This window comes from Polyergus mexicanus, unplaced genomic scaffold (genome assembly GCF_030449975.1).
Source record: "Polyergus mexicanus isolate NDT 795.1 unplaced genomic scaffold, iyPolMexi1.0 SCAF_4, whole genome shotgun sequence".
Classification (NCBI taxonomy): domain Eukaryota; kingdom Metazoa; phylum Arthropoda; class Insecta; order Hymenoptera; family Formicidae; genus Polyergus; species Polyergus mexicanus.
This window is the reverse complement of record NW_027223324.1, coordinates 2,734,749-2,754,094: the sequence shown is the minus strand read 5'-3', so window position 1 is coordinate 2,754,094 and position 19,346 is coordinate 2,734,749. Positions and strand designations below refer to the sequence as shown.

The 19,346-nt window shown below is 33.4% G+C and overlaps 1 protein-coding gene across 1 annotated transcript in view; it reads right to left on the bottom strand.

Moving 5' to 3' along the window:
* Positions 1-11,248: 11,248 nt before the first annotated feature.
* Positions 11,249-19,346, bottom strand: part of LOC138932479 (lachesin) — a 50,848-nt gene continuing 42,750 nt past the window's right edge. Inside the window, exon 4 of the mRNA XM_070294372.1 lies at positions 11,249-13,542. Coding sequence (XP_070150473.1) covers positions 13,130-13,542 — 413 coding nt within the window. The 3' untranslated portion in view covers positions 11,249-13,129. The remainder of the gene's footprint in view (positions 13,543-19,346) is intronic.

Below are 19,346 nucleotides of genomic sequence, written 5' to 3'. Positions count from 1 at the left end.
GCCAGGTATGCACGCGTCATCATCGTCGTCGTCGTCGTCCTCGGGATCATCATCGTTCGTAGGAACGGAGGAGAGGCTGTATGTTACCTGGTGTCTGAACAATCACACACGAGATATCCCTGTAGCTATGAAATTTACGGAATGTCGATCAAAAGCACGTATGTACGTTTGACAGCGAATCAAATTGTGGGGCGGAAGTACATTGAGTCCACACGATGGACTATTGGACGAAGGGATGAAGGAATGAGCATGGGAAAAATATGTACATATATGTTTGTGAACTTTCGCTTAATGCGCAAGTAGATCGGAACAACATCTGATGCGTGGAAAGCATGTTTTATTGCGTGTTTAATTTATTTTTAAGCGTGATATTTTTTCCCCGAAATATCTGCTGGCAAAGCTGTCGATTAATTGCTTTTTACAAATTGTTGTTATTTTTTTTTAAGTATAAATAATACTTTTAATTAGGAATCGCAAAAGACAGTGTTATTGCGATTCTTAATATTAATCGGTAATAGATAAGATCAAACTTATTTTACATATCATTCTTTCTGTACCTCGATGGATTATTAATTGATTTTCAATTAATTGATATGATTATACAGTTAACAAAGCTTGATCCAAGAATACTTAACTATGTGAGTTTCTTATAAGAAAAGCAATATAATACCAGTATGTGTGGTGACTTTCAATCTCTCAGTCTACTAATTTATTTAACTTATATTAAATTTAATAGCTAAAAATGTGTCTATGCAAAGTATATAATTATGTTTTTATAAAAAGATTATATAAAATAATAATAAAAATCAATATTTAATCATTTATTAAATATTTATTTTTTAAATTAAGTCTTTCGCTTTGAAAATCCAATTCAGTTAATTCAATTAATTAAACATAGAATAATAGCCAATATTAATTTCAATTAAATATTATATATATAGCCAATACAATTATGTATTTATTAGATTATATTTATACGCGCATTCTCTTTTTTTCTTTTTTAAAAATTTTAAACGATATTTTTTTTAATATAGGGATATTTTATGCCGAAAGCGCTGTTATATTGAAATAAAATTTTAAATTTTCTTAATTCTTTTACGGCCATATACATGTATGATTTTATGTCCATTTTGCCTCAAGTCCATTTTTCCTCTAGATTTATATTCATACTATAGTAAAATTTAGTAGTTCAAAAATGGATATAATACAGTAAAGTTTTTATTAAGAAAATTCTGTATAAGTTACAACAAATACCTGCTTTTTTAACTCTTGTCAGAGACAAGTCTGTGTTTTGTTAAACGGAAGCTGAAAGTCTGTGTACATTGTTGTAATTTACAAATTTGAGAAAGTTCATGAATATGTATCCGTGAATTTTCTACCGAGAATAACTTTCATAACTGCACCCTTGTCATATACAGAAATAGTTTTATTATAATATGCTTCACGCGCTATAAATTTACTGGGCAGCCAAATCGTTTAGTATAATATGATAATTTGCAAAGAGATATTGAAAATGTATCTTGAATATTTTTTGACATTTAACGTATGTTCATGCTACACGTGAAAGAAATACCAAAGGTCTCTGTAAAATCAATTGCAATTTGAAATACCACTTCGCATACATATTATATATGTTCCCAATTACATTGTAAAGAATTTATTAGTATTTGAAAAATTCTCGTTTTCTATTTTACGGAGATATCTTCGAACCGCAAAGTAGCGCGGGCGAACTGATTAATAAAATTTTTTATTTTTTGCGTAATTATTATCTGTATTAATTTTTTAAATTCAACATATACAAGTAAAACAGATGTTGATTAAATTGTGATAAACAAGGATGATTGGAAATAAATTATCTTCGTTACATGTAAAGTGATAGATATTGCATAAGATGTATAATAATAAAAGATGTGTTTTTTATAAAAGATAATTATACAAGAAGAAGAAAATGATGAAAAATAACAGAATATAATAAAAAAAGACACGAGTTGCAATTTATGGTGAATAAGGGAGACACTTGAAATTATTAAACACTGATCAGTTAGATTTTCGTTATAAATTAAATTGTAAACTGTTATCAATGATTATATTATTTATTTCACGAAAAATTGGAGTAACTTCTTTGAAATATGTGATGTGAAAAAAATGTTATTGATCCTTTCGTGTCAACTTTCGCTTTGTTCATTGATGAGCGCATTTTTGCAATGCATATTGAAAGAATGCGGAGTATGAGTTCACCGATGTAATATTTTATATAATAAAAAGTGCAATATAAAGTAAATGTAGAATCGCCAACCGACGCAAAGAAAGATATCAGTAACAGAAATTTGCATTTGATTTTATGAGAACCATGAATAATATTACAACCGACAATCGCTAGAAACTGTAGCTACGATTTCGCGCTACAATATGTTATAACATTACATTTAATAGAGAAGAGCAGAGAGACTCCCAGTCATCGTTTTTACGATGAAAATGTCGAGTGAAAGAAATACATGTAATATTGAAATACTCGTGAAACGACCATTGGCAGAATTACATCATTGGTATTATCGAAATTCTCAGCATTTTTTATTCTATTTCTTGTGTTTTTTCTATTTAGAATTTTGCAAACATCGTCGAAAGTTATACGACGATATGCATTTTCTCTCTAGACTATCTCGTTGTTCGAAAAAAAAATAAAATAAAATAAAAAAAAACGCTTTGCCCGGAAGTTTCTCTCGGCACTATATCCAGTCACCGAAAAGAAGGATAGAACAAAAGATCAAAAGATTGGTATCGCTTAGAATTTGCATTTTATCGAGAATTTAGAAGTAGAATTTCCATGTTGAAAATTACGATGGATTTAAAACTTGATCCGTGTAAGTTAAAATTAGAAAGAAATGGCTTTTTTTTTATATTTTGAGATGAAATAAAATTATTATTATTATTATTATTATTATTATTTTTTTTTTATAAAAACTCTAAATAAGAATGTAATTCCTTATACTTGAATAGCGCGCGCACTAATTATAAGCTTAATTCTGTTGTCGTGTAATTTTATGGAAAATTAGAATCAAAGATTACTTTGAAGTTGTAATTTAGTAAATGCTTCTTCGGATCAATGAAAACCTCAAAATTTTAGACTGCAACACTTTAGAGTACAGGACTGATTGGGTAGCCGTGGTAATTCCGCGTAATTTCACCGGAACTTTGAACGGTTCTGCACGCCTCTGTCTGGAATTATAAGCGGATATCACCAGTGGTCTTGAATGCCGATGCTCTCTTCGATCTGATCGCCACCACGAAAGAATTTTGCTCGTATCCGTGTTATTATCCACTATTGAAGTTGAATGTGTTAATATATAAATCCGATAATAATTTAATACTACTGTGAAAAAAGTCTGTATTCTCTTAGCTTTTTTATTTTATTATGCTGCTTTAATACAATTATCATGTATATTGGCAGAAATTCTTGACATCGTAAAAAGTCGGATTTTCATAGTCTTAATTAAGTTTTCTGGAAAATTCTTAAAATATACAAAGGGCAAAAGTGTAAAGTTTTATTATCTCACACACATTTTATATGTATATATATATATGCGGCGATATATAAAAACTGTCTCGAAAAGAAAGTTTCTTTTGAGAACGAGAGAGAGAATGTTTTCACATCAGATTTACAAATCTACATGAAATTTAGATTTTGTACCTTCAACCATTTGAAATTTTTGAAAAATAATGTTACGCGAAATAAATTAAGTCCTATATATTTTAGTTTATAAGAAGTTTTTTGTATGCAGTTTAACTTGAAAAGTTAATATATTTTTTGTTCGAAAGTCAGATCTTCCTCGTAAAAATATTAATGAAAACAGCATATCAGAGAGGGAACGAAACTTTATGAATTTTATGAATATACAATAAATTTTATATTAACTCTAGACCGCTCGCATCTATTGTTAGCGAACACTATACGCGGTTTCGCATATCCGTTGCATGTAACTTTGAAAATAGTTGCGAGTTACCGTTCCGAGTGACAATGGAATAGATGTTTTTGAATATCGATAACCCATGGGAACATAAATATAGGATAGGTTGTAAATTACGTAAGTTAGACAAAAAAGAATCATGATTTCAAAATCATATCATATTTTATACACTTACTTTTTAATCTTTTATATCTTTATTCATCTGGATTATCTGATTATTAGGGATACAGAAAATAATTTATAAATTAAAGAAACATTTTGTTTACTAATGATTAAAGAGAAATAAAGGAAATTTACTTTGTAGAGAATTTGTAGAAATTGACCAATTATGAATAATTGGACTATACACAAGAGCTATAGTTACAACCGGAGAGCGCGTCATGGTCCTTATGAGGATCTTGATTTGATTACTCAAGTGCTCCGTCGTCCTTAGCGGTTTCGGTATTATTTGAGATGACAGTTGCGGTAAATCGATAAAATGATCACTCAGCTGAGAGTAGCAAATCAATCATTTGACTTTCATTAATAATCTTTTGATATGTCTAATTTATTAGCAAATGACAACTAAAATCTGGTTAAGAGTGTAAAACACTAAAGTGTTTTATTGAAGTATTGAATATTAGTATAAAATATATTATTTACAAGAAAAAATTTATTTAGATTACTTTTATTGTAATACAGTACAAGCTGCGAAATGATATTAACTACGCCCAATTGTTCTCGGTTGTTCTCAAAGTTAGTTTAATGCATGCATACATTAAACGAATAACAATTTTACTTTGTTATTAATCTATTGTAAGTAAGAACGTAGCAGATAGAGTATTATATAAACTATTTTCTCTGACGCTAATCCGATCTCATCCGGGAGTCTCGGGGAATTGTATTATTATAACTAGCCGTAAAATATGTAAAGTAACGCAGAATTTGCAAATAACTGCATTAGATTATAGATCTAATGTGTATGTATGTATGTATGTATATATAATTCTATTATATAATTTAAATATCTCTGTATTACGTTGCATTTATGTCGCGCTTCCGTTTTTCGCGCGTGTTTTTACCATATTATTCTTAACAGATTATTTTAATCAATGCTCTAATACAAAGCAATACGATGTTAATCGAATTGTCGAACTAGGGATATTTCCACATTAATTCGTTATTCCGCAATTGGGTATGTTTCGAGCTTTTCGGTTTGCCGGTGAGAATATTAAAATCAACGTGAATTAATCAACCGTGTCTCGTAACAACGGACGTAACAACGGACATCGTAGCATGACTGAATTCGCGCGGGCAGTTATCGGCATTGTTATCAGGAGCGAGGGTAGTATCCGTCATGGCTTTCACGCTGACACTCCCTTCTGTCCGTTCGTCGGGGAAGATATATACGGCGGATACATATAATAATCCGGGTTTTATCCCAATATAGACAACCGACGCCATTTCGAGATCCGTAGTGAGTCTGATACGAGAAAGATCGTCGCGAATCGTGATGGTAAGTCGAGAGAAAGAGAGAGAGAAATTTGACTGCGCTTAACTAACTACAACGGTATTCCTATCGAAGACATGAATCAGCAATGCAGTCGATCCTACGCCTATGACGAGATGGCGCGGATAGATTAGAGTCATCTTTCTGGAATAATGACGACCGACGTGTCGGTGCGCGATATTAACGATTCAAATTTAGCACGCTCGGATATCGGACGCTGATTGCGAATGCAGCATCCATTTGGTTTGCCGCGTGCGGCGACGGCCGACGTGCATCGCTTACGCCTGTGTGTCGCGAGATCTTTTTTTTCTCTCCTTTTTTTTTTTTTTATTCTACGGAATCGACGCATTGATATGCAACGTGTTTACCCGCGAATGTGCGGGTGAGTTTCGTATTTACCCAGAGATATCGACGGATATCGGTCGGGATCGCGTTGGGGTGCTCAATTCCCGATCGGCTGAAGGGTTTCACCGCACTGGAGAAAGAAGTGATTCCGAGATCGATTGTCCCCCGCGCAATCGTGAAAACGCATCGAATATGCGACTCCGAAAGGGTAGTCGTTTACTCCGGAATTGTTGATTTGTATTTGGGCGTGAATGAGCTTACCTGATTATAAACCGTTATTTTGCAGATCGGCTTGGAGGGTGAAACCTGAACGGGTTTAGCGCATGATTGGGAGATTAACGCCTGCCGGGCTGGTCGGCGCGAAAAATCCTGCGATCAATCACCTGAAAGCCACTTTTAATCTGATGATAGATTAATTTTTAATAATAACGTTTTCACGCATTAACCGAAATAATACGAACATTCAGAGAAATCTCTGCGATATTCTTTTAATCGGATATGATCACAAACATTTAAAAAAAAATTTATTTTAATATGAATCTGCAAAATTATAATTCTTGTGTAACGATAACTCACTAATATCCATGAATATAAACATCGCGTATTACACAAAAATAATATTTATATGTTCTTGTTTCTGGTATTTCATTCATTATATTGTATACTGATATGTTTTTTAAATACTAATATGTCGTCGAATAATAACAATTTCATGAAATACTTACATGTTGCATATTTCATAGAAACTATCCTTTACAAGTGATGTATAAGTGATGTATTATTTACAGAGTATGTCTACAGGAGTTTTGTACTACTAAGCAAGAAACTTTAACTATGAAATGTAATCAATTAAAACTAAACTTATATTATAATCAAACTTATCTATTCGATAAAAAAAATAATAACATTCTGTTTAAAAAATAGCATTAGTTCTTATTTTTTAATAATATTATAGCATTACGCTTCTTTCATATAATCTGTTTAATTATATATATATCTGACATAAAAAAATACGTATAGAAATATTAAATTTAATGCTAAGTTAATCAAGATAGGCAGATACAAAGAATAATTTAGTTATTCTCTTTCATTTATAAACTAGTATGCTTGATTCATATTCTTGATGTTTATAAATATTTACACAGTAAATATTTAAATTAAATGTCCAAACATTTAATTGCGAATGGAGAATATGCAAAATTAAAATAAATTTCGTCCTTGTACAGGGAATTGGGATGGTCAAAACTGCGAAAGCGCGCAGGCACATAATTTCGATCGTAATTAGATCGTAACATACGAGCTTGGTTGCAAGGAAACGATACATTTCAGAATTAAAATTTCAATTTCAGCACCATGAATAAGATTACGTTCCGTAGAATATAATCGTCCAAATTTGATTTTGTCAAGGTGATCAGCGCTCACGGCTACGAACTGTTTCATTAATGCATTCGTATTTATGGAATAACATACGGCGCTTTAATTTAATAGCCTATACGGATCAAACGATTATCGGAATTTAACTTTGTGTACAGAACGAGAGAGATCATAGGGAAATCCTCTACAAGTTATTACGTTTGAATTCTACCTTTTGAAAATGTATACCCGTGGATATACCTTTCCAAAACCGAATTGTATAAGCAAACGTGTGTTTTTATTAACTTTGTTTAGATTGAAAACTAAAAAATATTTTCAATTTTAAACTAAAACTGCAAAATTGTAATTGCAATATTTATACTTGCAGTTATGTACCTAAATTAAGAACAGCGGATAAATATTAGTCTCTATTGCAGATTACATTTTTCAGCGATTGAGCATTAATTTTATAACAGTAGCGGATTATTTTAACTTAAAAAAAATAGTTAAATTGTCGACAATTTGTTTAAAGTAGCATAAAGTTTATTTTTGAATATAAACTATAATTTTATCAATCTAAGATTTTATAGAAAATTCTTAATTTTTAAATCTATTAATTTGTTAATAGATACATACAACTAAATAATAATCATAATATCTAATAAATCAATAAATCAATGCGTTTTAAAAAATTTAGTGACATTAATTGGCGATGTCCTCAAATTTCACCAGGCTATTTAGGAACGTAATTGTCTCCTTTCGTAAATTAATGAGAAGTTACCCATGAGAAGTTCTGTGTGCTATTCGAGCATGGCACAATGATCGACATGTGCCGGTCGAACGGGAACGTCAATTTTAATGTGGTAAATAATGTCATTAGCACGCCGATATTATCGAGGTCAACACATCAAATTGCAACGTGATAATTACACTTACCGGAAATACCAATAATGTAAATTGTTCGAATCTTGCAATATGTTACATCATTTCTCATCATAGTTTACAATTTACCATTTCTTACATATATTTAATATATATTGATATTAATTTATATTATTTAATAACACTATACATTGGATTTAACGAAAAATTGTTATCCTGAACATTTTCTTTTCTCACACTTGTACGTGTATATATCCTATGACGATAAAAATGATATAAAATCAATCAATGAGATAATAACAGAAAATAATTAACTACTGAAATTAAAAGTAAAGTACTTTTATATTATTTTTTATAATTGTAAGCATTTTGTGTAATTATTTAAATTTTTTTAAATATAGTATACAAGAGTGTAATTGTACTTGAAAAATCAGTATATAATTGTTTAAACCATTTATTATACCCTTAATGATTAAACAATATTCCAGACAACGTAGTTACAGAGATATTATCGTTTAGAGTTACGTGAAATCGCGCGTCGAGCGATCAATTCTTTCTCTAAGCATTGTCCAGTCATCAACATTCTCTTAGTCTACGGGAGAAGCCGCTGCGCGAATTTTCACACATCAGCGAGAACTCTTCATTCAACGACACTGAATGGTGCGTTTGTTGAGTGCCATTCGCAGTACGAGGGATTATTCTCGTCGAAAATGCACGATATATGGCCGTTGGGGACGCCTATTGCAGGATAATGAATTAATGGAGGAGACAGGGGTAAATGAAACAATGTATTTAAACTCGCAGCACCGCCGACCGCTTGATACGCTGTCTTTTTTCATTTTTCGCTCGCTGAGAGATAGAAAAATTTATTGCGATCATAAATTCCTTTTAGGTAATTATATGCGGTACTTTTGATTATTCGCCTGATTGAATCGGTCATTCCGAAAGGGAATAATTTATAAAAGATAAACCTTTTAAAACCATCATCCCATTTTTGTCTAGTGGCATGGATTCATCAGATCGAAAGGATAAAAACGCGAATTTTGTTTCTCAGCGAAATGCCAAAAAAATATCAATCATCGCGCGAGCGAACAGTGACACGACCGCCACTTTTATTTTGCGAAACAAGTCTAGTAGATCGAAGCGATCCGGCAAAACGCAAAAAAGAAAAAAAGTAGCAATCATCAAAAACGGACAATAGGTCATGATCGCATGAGTCTGCTGCTTCGACAGCGAATAAATCCAGCGCGACATATTTTCCACGATATTTCACCACTGAAATACACGGGAAAAGAGCAGACGCATGCGAGCGAGGGAGAGAGAGACAGAAAACAAGAGCGAAAATTGTAGCCGGAGCATCGCGTGTAGAATTGATACGCATCGGAAATCTCATGGTTAAGACTGGAGATTTTTATCTCTTTCTTTTTTTCCAATGGATTTATTAATATCAAATTTTTTTCGCCCATCTATTTATATTCTTAGCACGACCATCCCAAGGTTAAACGCGAGCAGCGCGTTGCATGCGCTGAAATCCGCAGGGGGATGTTCCTTGCAACTCGTAACAAGAAACATCTCTCTCGTGAACGTTCGGTATAACTAATTTCGACGTTATAAACAAGGTCAGCGACGCAGCGACAGTGGATAATATCGTTAGGCTGCGTTGCATCACGGCAGGATTATCGCGATTAATTATGTGCGCCGGCTACGTAGATCGAATATACAAGATTATTCTATGTATGCATGTCACTTACATTCGTGGATGAAGCTTGAATTTGCTGAAATCGAGCCCGACCAATAGAATGTACGAAACTATTAGAAATCATATTGCGTGATTTACCATTCTAAATATTTCGGATAGGCTAAGATTGTTCCTTTTTTTCATTTAGTAAAATTGAAAAAAAGGAAATAAGATTCTTGTAATGATTTGTAATAATCGAAAATACTACATGTTAAAAATACGACTTTTCCAATAATGTCAGCAAAAAATATTCTTACGTATAATCTGCGAAACTTTTTACTTGTTTCATCTATCCCTCTCCTTAATTGATAATTTTTTTACGTATAGAGTTTTATCCAAAAGTTGTTGAAACATACGTTTCGCGATAAAAAGAGTTGTCTCAATTATTTCTATGTTGAATATAAAGCAGCTACTACGCTCATAGATATTATGAAACATCAAGGATTTACTATTGTCTTGAAATTTTTGATAACAAATATATTCCTAAAGTTTCTAAAGGCAATTCATTAATTAATTCTTTTCGTTCAGCGATAGTCGGTTCAAGTTTGCTCGCGTTGTGCCAACTTCCCGGCGGCTGCTGTGCATTAAATTCGGCGATTCCAGCAGTTTGCAGTTTACCGTTGGCTTTAAAAGGAACTTTCGAAAACACGTAATATACACATACTTCTTAACTTTGTCGGCCTCGTTCGTACAGCCGTACATTCTTTCCTACAATTTTTCATCGCGCGCATCAGTGACGATGGTGTGTATGTGCCTACGTGTATGTGAAGAGGGTGATAATCAAGATTAACAAGTTCTAAACTCCGTAATTTGTCAGTGTCAGGATATTCACGCGCGGTTAAGGATTATCGGCAGCCAGCGCTTGCACTTTCGATTGGGGGATGCACGCGTGCAAGGTTAGCAGCTTGTTCTAGTTTTCGGAGCAAGGTCGCATCGAGGCAAATTACGGAAAATTATGTCGGCGAAATGGCGGTGCAGCGGCCCGGAAATATCGTCGCTAATTGTGACACTTGTCACTTGTAGACCGATTAAACAATTATCGTTTCATTATCGGAAAAGCAGATACACCGCTCTTACTTGTAACATCGATCATGTCGGATAGATTGTCGCTTAAATACGTGCGTTTTATGCTCGTCGTGGAGCGTAAAAGAGCCTTTTTTTGCATACTAAAAATAAGGAATATTGCTATTCTTTTTTGAATATTGATCAAAACAGTAAGATAGAAAATTGAATAAATTGCGTCTAATGTTTTAATTAGTAGAAGATGAAATAAACACGACACATTGTGCTGTAATTATTATCATCGTTGATTATGCGCAACATTACTTAAGCCGATCGCGTCGTCTTTGATATTTAAAAGATGCAAATTTATCAAATTTGCAATTATCATTTTTGCACATAAATGCTTTTAATTTCTTTTCATTTCATTTTTTTTTTAAATCTGTTTAATAATATAAATATAAAATATTTAATTTTACAAATAATGTGTATCATATTGTTATATATATATCATATAATTAAAGAATAAAATTTACGCAAAAATTTCAATATAATAGCCTTTGATGAAATTATCAGATTGAATCTATCGGAAAATTTTTTTCACAAATGTAAATATGCTTTACTAACTGATGCGAGCGATTTAAGCCCGAAGATCTCTTAGAGAGAGAGAGAGAGAGAGAGAGAGAGAGAGAGAGAGAGAGACTTAATTGTCAGTAAACTTTTAATTATAAAAGAATCTTGGCACACGATAGTTTTGCATCATGGAGCACTTAATAGATGTTCGCTTGTATACGCGCGCGGCTTGCAAGAGTCAGTCTATAGAACACATAGTAGAGCAAATTGAGTTTGCTTAAGTCTCGGCATTACTTTCGCTTATGTCCACCGTTTATCACTCATCAAACCCGGTGCGCATCGGAGAATAGATATAATATCGCACCCTAGATTTTCGTTAACCCTCGTTAAAACCTTGCCAGTAAAGTATCTTAGGCCGTCTGTAAGGAAAGACGTTAGTTTCGCAAGTTTTCGGAGCTGTATTTCTTCCGCCTGCTATTTATGGCACTTGCCAGGTCGCGAACAAAATAGCTAGGAGTATCGTGCGATCAACGATGACGGTGAATGTATCATCGTCGTTACTTTAATGCATCCGTCGCTGGCATGATGGTTTGACGTATTACGAATAGTTTCGATCCGCGTTATCAACTACGTTACTTTCACGCGCGTCATAAATAAGATGAGCACACTCTCGATAAAGTATCTGTCGCACATGTATGTGTATGTGATTTTTCTACCGGTTTAAATTTAACCATGTAATTACATAATATGTTGTCCGATGAGCGTAAATAAATCAGGGTCTCTCTAACCACTTTCATTCGTATACGTACGTTTCACATTCATGCGCATAGAAATTCCAGTTCATTGAAATCGGTATGGGGCGTATTTATCGAACTGTTCGTATTATTAGTTGCTGAGAGAAAGAGAATTGATGAGCCTGTCTCCGTTCGTATCATTGTTAATTCTTTTTCCATCAAATGTGCACGCGAATCGTAGACGATCGATCGTAAATATTATCTTATCGGGAGTTAATCCAACACTCTCTCGATATCATCTGCCTCTGCATTACGACCTAATATTTCTCGTTCCAACATGCGACACGGAATGTAAGCGATCGATCGATAGAAGAACGGATGACATAGTGCGATTCGTCTGAAAGTTATGACGGCACTTTATTCCAGGCTAGGATTGAACTTTTTTGGTCAGACAGACGACCGTTCAATTACGTGCGCGCGAACAGGTTACTCTCTTATTACGATATTCTTATTATATCGATATCTGTTTAGACATGATATTTCCTGAATCCGGAAATTTTCATCGATATACAGACGAACACATGATGATCGATCATTAATAATCATGTAGCGATGACATTATCCTGTTTTACATTAGCATACTGCATTGTTACATATCCCTTATTGAATCATAATTGAACGCGCGTACGCGGTAGACTAAATGGTTCGATGGCGCAAATGATCACAGCTGGTCCTCCATCATTATTTTGTTCGTCATTGGGCAAAGTTGACGATCCGAAGGGATAGTAATCAATCACAGCCAATCTCGCAGCTCTAAGGGAGTTCCGGTGCCACCGATATCAATAATAACGATGTATCTTCAACTGGAAACACCATGACTATACCGCCGTTCTATAACTTCAGCGAATAAACTAGGGCACTCACATCCTTGCACGATACAATCCGCAAAGTTACGCGACAAAGGATGAGACACGATAAGTGATAACATTACACAATTTCGCTAACACACATTTCGGATTCCAACACGCACGGAGTCTTACATTCACACGCGTCACAAAGTCCAGTTCGTCTGCAATGCCAGCTTAAGCGTGACGAACATGGTGAGCAAAGCGGTGCAAGCCATCACTGACGGCGACGATGCCATGCTGTGCTGCATAGCGGCTGGATTGTCACCTTTGAAAACATGCACCAGGACGCGGGCCGGTTGGGCGTTGTTGGCCTTGCAAGTATAATTGCCCGAATGGCGATCCGACGCTCTCGGCACCTCCAGCCAGCTTTCCCGATTTGCGAGGTCGGTGCTGACATTGACGCCCTGATCGACGTCGTAGTTGATCATACGGACGTTGTGGTACCAGAAGACGTATAACGGCACCTCCGTAGATTTTTTCACCAGACAGTGAAGCTGCAGCGTGCTACCAGGCCTCACGAATTTCTCCGCCGGGCCGGCTATCTCCGCTCTGGCTTCTGAAAATGGCCGAACGTGACACGTGAGACGTGAGCCGCTTATATAGCTCTGGATAGACGTCGGGGTATTGTTTACTACTATGGGTGTGCGGGAACCGGGAAGAGAGAATAGAGCTCGTACGAAGGGGCGACAGAATCTCGTGCACGTAGCGCCAGGGTTTCTCAAACAGTTGCCGTACTAAAGAGATAACATAACGAGAGCGATTATTTCCGAAAGTTTATCATGTTTAAAGACGAATTTTTTTTTCAAATGCTACAATAATGATAAATACCGAATGACATATAGTTTTTTCTAGCAAAATTGTTTGTGGTAGAATAATAATTAATTTCAAATTTTATATTTATACCATACTCTCTTCAAATCTATAATTTGCGAAACGTTCTTTAATAAATGTTAAAAGCTATGCTTTTTAATAAATACATTTTAATAAATTGTTTTCAAAGTTTATCAAAAGATACGAATAATAATGATCTAATTTATCCACTTTTTTGTAAAATTTAGCTACTTCAATATTCGTCTTTATACATCGTGCTCTACCAGCTTCTCAAAATTGCTATCTAAATATGTGTGGACTATAATTTGACAATTATTAACGACCGAGTATGTATACAATTTATTAATAATTATAATTCGACACTTCTCTGACGAGGAAAACCCCAATGATGTTTGGTCTATGAGATTTGCGTAATAGGCAATTGATGCATTTGCCATAGCAGAGTGATTTATCGGAAATGTTGACATATACACATGATGTTTTATCCAATAATATTAAAATTATAATTAACACGTAAAATGTACATGTGTACATGTTTGTATTTGTATATAAGTAGTATTTGTATGAAAGCATCCGATATTGATAATTAACTTTTCATTTGAAGTAACAAATCCGCATGCTGCTGTTTTCATTAGTTGAATGCCAATTGCCAATTACATTTATGACACTCGGATATTAAAGAATATCGATTATGATTTCAATATACAATATTTTCTTACAACAACAACAATATTAACCTTTCATTTCTCTATTTAAGCTACAATATGTCATAGATCTAAGAGAAAGCTCTTTTTACTAGACAATGTGATTCAACGAAACGTGTTTTCCATCGTGATTAATTACCTAGTAAGAGCGAATCTCTTGAGATAATTAATTTCTCGAACAATTCACCTCCCCCATTGAGTAAATTGTCTATTAATTAAGTATTCAATTAGAATTAGATGTTCTGGAATAGTATGCTCTATAGAAAACTTTTTCTCTTTAGAGTAGTTGTCATGTGTGATAAATATTACGATAATCCTAATTTATATCGGCGAGAATGGCAACTTATAATGCTCGAGAATGACAATTATTGTTATTTCTATTCAAGCCGCATAAAATAATAGCATCAAAAGAATTATTACGAATTTCGTAATTCACAGCATTACTATCCTCGATTACTGTATCAATTGCTATTCAATAATACGATATTTCCTAGAATAATTATAATTATTCTAAAATGGATCATTAGTTCGATAAACAGTCAACAATCAATATCCGATATTCATTTATGTTAATCATAGAAATTAAATACATTTTACGTAAAAGCTGTTTATTTTAATTAAACCCAATAAAGCTGTTTAAATGAAAATGATACATATTAATGAAAATTGCGTACGCATACCAATAATATCTTATACTATTACGGATTATCACCATGTAGTGCTAATCAATCAAGAGTAAAATCAATCATAAAAAGATAATGTTCTTTTAATATCTATTCCTGTTATTAATTGTTGCACTGGCATAGAATTTTTAATAAATTTCATCATAAATTGAAGACATTTTATTCTTTCGTTCGCATTGTCTATTGATTTTGAAATTTGTAAATCAATAGCATTGAGCAGTATATGACACAGAACTCTCAAAATATTTAAATCAAACTGAAAAATATCGGATTGATAAATTCACAATTTGGATATAGCGTTTCAAAGCGATTACGAACATGTGATATGGCTTGATATTTTGACAGCTGCACATTTTGGCAAAAAATTTTCGTCTGTTACTGGTTATCTACTTTCGCGAAGCATATCGTATTAGATATCGAGCATTGCGAACGATCAATTGATTTTTAAAAACATTCACTCTTCCTTGATTGTATTTTTATAAATATTATTAACACATTGCAATGTGTTAGATAAACATTTTTATCAGTATAAATATAGTTATATTATTTGTGTGACTGTAATAAGTATAAATATAGAAAAGAAATCGACTCTGAAGTTTATAAAAGTATAGAAAAGCATTTTTCACATCTCTTTTTTTGTTTTGTTTATAAGTATCTAGCATACTATTATAATAGCATACTATTGTAATAATAGTATCTTATATACGTTCGCACATTTAAACCGTTTGATAAAAATTCATCTATATGTTACACTTAAAATTTATTATTTTCTATCACTTATTGCATTATTTATATTACAACTTTATGAAATTCCTTTTCGGCTTGAATGATAAGAACGGTATCCTATGATACGCTCGCAGGCATCATTTATAATAAGCATCGGTTGAGTTCCATGACACGGGAGAATTTTGAAGGAGTTTCTGATCCTGACTTTGAGAAATACTGTCGAGATGACTCACGTTTTGCGGGTGAGGGCGAATTTTAAGTCCGCTCACGCCCTCGCGTGTTTCACCCTTTCACTCGACGGGACCTGACACGCTGCGCGTCGACGATGAGGGTGCAAGGGAGGGAAAGGGCATTATAGCGGATCAGGTGTGTGAGGGAGAACACTGTAAACATGCCGACCAGCATTCGCGCATTCCAGCCAGTATAGATACTAGCTTTCACTACTGGCCGACCACTGACGCGGCCCCAAACGATAGTCGAAATGTGATTCGAAACGTTTGCGCGCGATCTGAGGGTATCCTCGGCTCTGGAACGAATATACATCGTTTCCTGTCGCAGTTTGAAAATCGCTCGAACGTACGTCTTTGTCCGATGCTTGCCTGAACAATTTTTTGACAGCCGTTACAACCGAGTTTACGCGGGCCACCCTCGTTTTATCGCGGCGAGAGATCCCGATGTCGTAGAACGCGACGTTTCGATTATAAACTCGCTTCGGGATCAATTTTCACCTCTTGTTTACAGACCTCTTGCTCTCTTGGCGATGAGAAATTCTAGTTTTTTTTTAGTGATCGGTAAACAAAGCACAGAATATTTCGTCGCGATAAATATTCACTTTTTTTAAATATCGCTCAACCGTATTTCTCTGTTCAAAAAATGAGATTTGGAAATAACTTGAAATTGGCAAAATACAATTAAAATAATATCTTTTTCATTTAAACAGTTTGTTGTTCTTTTTTTATATGTGGATATATTTTTACAATACTTTTATAAAATTTTAAAAACATTTTATAAAATTATCTATATTTTGAAAAAAAAAAAAAAAAAATAAATAGATTTGATATTTTGAAATATTCATTTTATCCTCACAGAGGATCACACCTTATAGACATACAAACAGATTCAATCGCAACGCTTTTCGAATCAGATTTATTTATATTAAATAGCAATCTGTATCGCGTGCGCGCATGTGAAATAATCGAATAAATTCGTATTTCTATTTCTCTTTGTCATTTTTGGATATTCTCGTAGCATTTTTTATGTAATACAAAATAAATTCTCAACTCGTCAATTAAAATGGAACGTTGCTATCCCATCTCGTCGCACAGAAGTATAATAAAACTGACATAAATATTGCACGACGTGGCGTAGACTATATCACGTGAGAAATAACATCGACCCACCGAGAATTAATAATTCAAAGTCCCTTGTGAGCGTGGAAAAGAAGTGTCGAACCATTTATAACGACGATGCGGATAGCCGAGTATCATTCGTGACTTATCAGAGATACTGCATGCCATCCGTAGTAATTAACTATAATAAGAGGGCTGTGTAAATTAGAAATTCAAGATGTTATGCACGGGATATTGGGCGGCTTATATAAAGTGTCGCGGAATATAATATCGCGCGCATTTGCATATCGGTTACTGGAAGCTTAAAGACGATGTACCATTATCGGGTGATCAAAATCGGAGTGGTTTTGCTAATAGACATACAGAGAGAGAAAGAGAGAGAGAGAGAGAGAGAGAGAGAAAAAGAGAGAAATGCCCGAAGTGATCCTCTAAGAACAAAATATGCTCGGAGTTAGAACGAATGGACGAAGGAGTGCGCTCGGCGCGTCGATTGTATTTTAATGAGAGCTCATTAAGGCCGAGTTTAAAACTATCTTCATTTCAAAGATAATATCACGATCATATTGATTCAAAAGTTATACTCCAGATTTCTTCCGATTCACTTCCTTTATTAAATTCACCTTTACTTCTGAGACTTCTCATTCTTAGTATTCTCAATCTTTTTTCCTTCACATGCGCGCTGATATGTAAGTACATTTCGACAGGATTATTTCAATTTTTTTATAAGTATGTTATATTATATCCGTATAATTGATATATAAATAATAATGGTATAAGGCAGTTTATGTTCAGTAATTAGAAGGATAACCCAGATATACTCTATCGTTATATAATTATTTTATTTTGTAAAATAACGGGAATAGCTCATTCACGTGACACTGTTTGAAATTTAATTAATTTAATTAATTTAATAATAAAAAAAAATCGTTAAATTCAAATTAAAAAAAAAATTATTTACGAAAGTTAGCAGAATCCTATTGTAAATGTAACAGTTTTTATTTATATTTCCGTTTCTATATGTTCATGACTTTATTAAGTATATTCAATTTAATCGAACAAAATATAAATTTAAATAAAACTTATTTAATGAAAGTCGAAATAATTAGCTTTAAACGTAAGTGAGCAAGAATCTATTATTTAAATTATAAGAGTAAATTTAAATTTCTTTAGAACTCAAATAATGACAGCAAAGGCTCATGCTTCTGTTAACTTTGCCGAACATTCTAATATCTGATAATAGATAATTTATCGGGTTCCATTTTCTCCGAAGTTTTTTGATGCGATCGAAAGGTCAACGAGGGAGAAAATACCCTAAATTCTGCAGACAAGGGCACTTACGGGGAAAAATATAAATATTAAAGACACGTAAGAAAAGACCTTAGTTACATATAGCGTGCCAAGATGCTCCAAGCAAAAACACGAACCGACATCTCGAGAGAATTACGCGGTGGTGCATACATAACATATATACGTCAGGAATTAGAGTGTGCATTATAAACAACTCGGCATTATAAATTAACTCTGATATAAATAAGAAAATATAATCAGAGCGCAAATGATTCATCTGATAATAAATCATCTAAAAAATAAATCGATCGCACAGAGATCTGATATAATGAGAAATTTACTTAGATATTATACATATGAAATAGTATATACATATATGTAACACAGTTTGTTGTTTCCTACGTTTAAAAATTTTTAATTATTATTTCCTTATTTATTTATAAATAATCTTATTGATAAATTAAGTATAAATTAATTAGATCAATTAGCTGATAAAAGAGTCAAATAATATATATAAAGATAAATATTCGATATTATAATATATAAATTATAAATCAAGTTATACCTACATATCGTTTCTTTTTTTTACTTTAAATATCTACATTACGCATTCATATCAAGGTAATATAGGATCAGTCCGATCAATATGGAACTTGATCCGTCGTATTCAATTCCTTAAATTGTTTTTACCCTCGTCTTTTGAGATGTCAAGGCTAGAAGAAGCGCGTGTGGGCAGAGGGATCTATCGAAAGCATTTCAGACGATGGTACATAAATACGA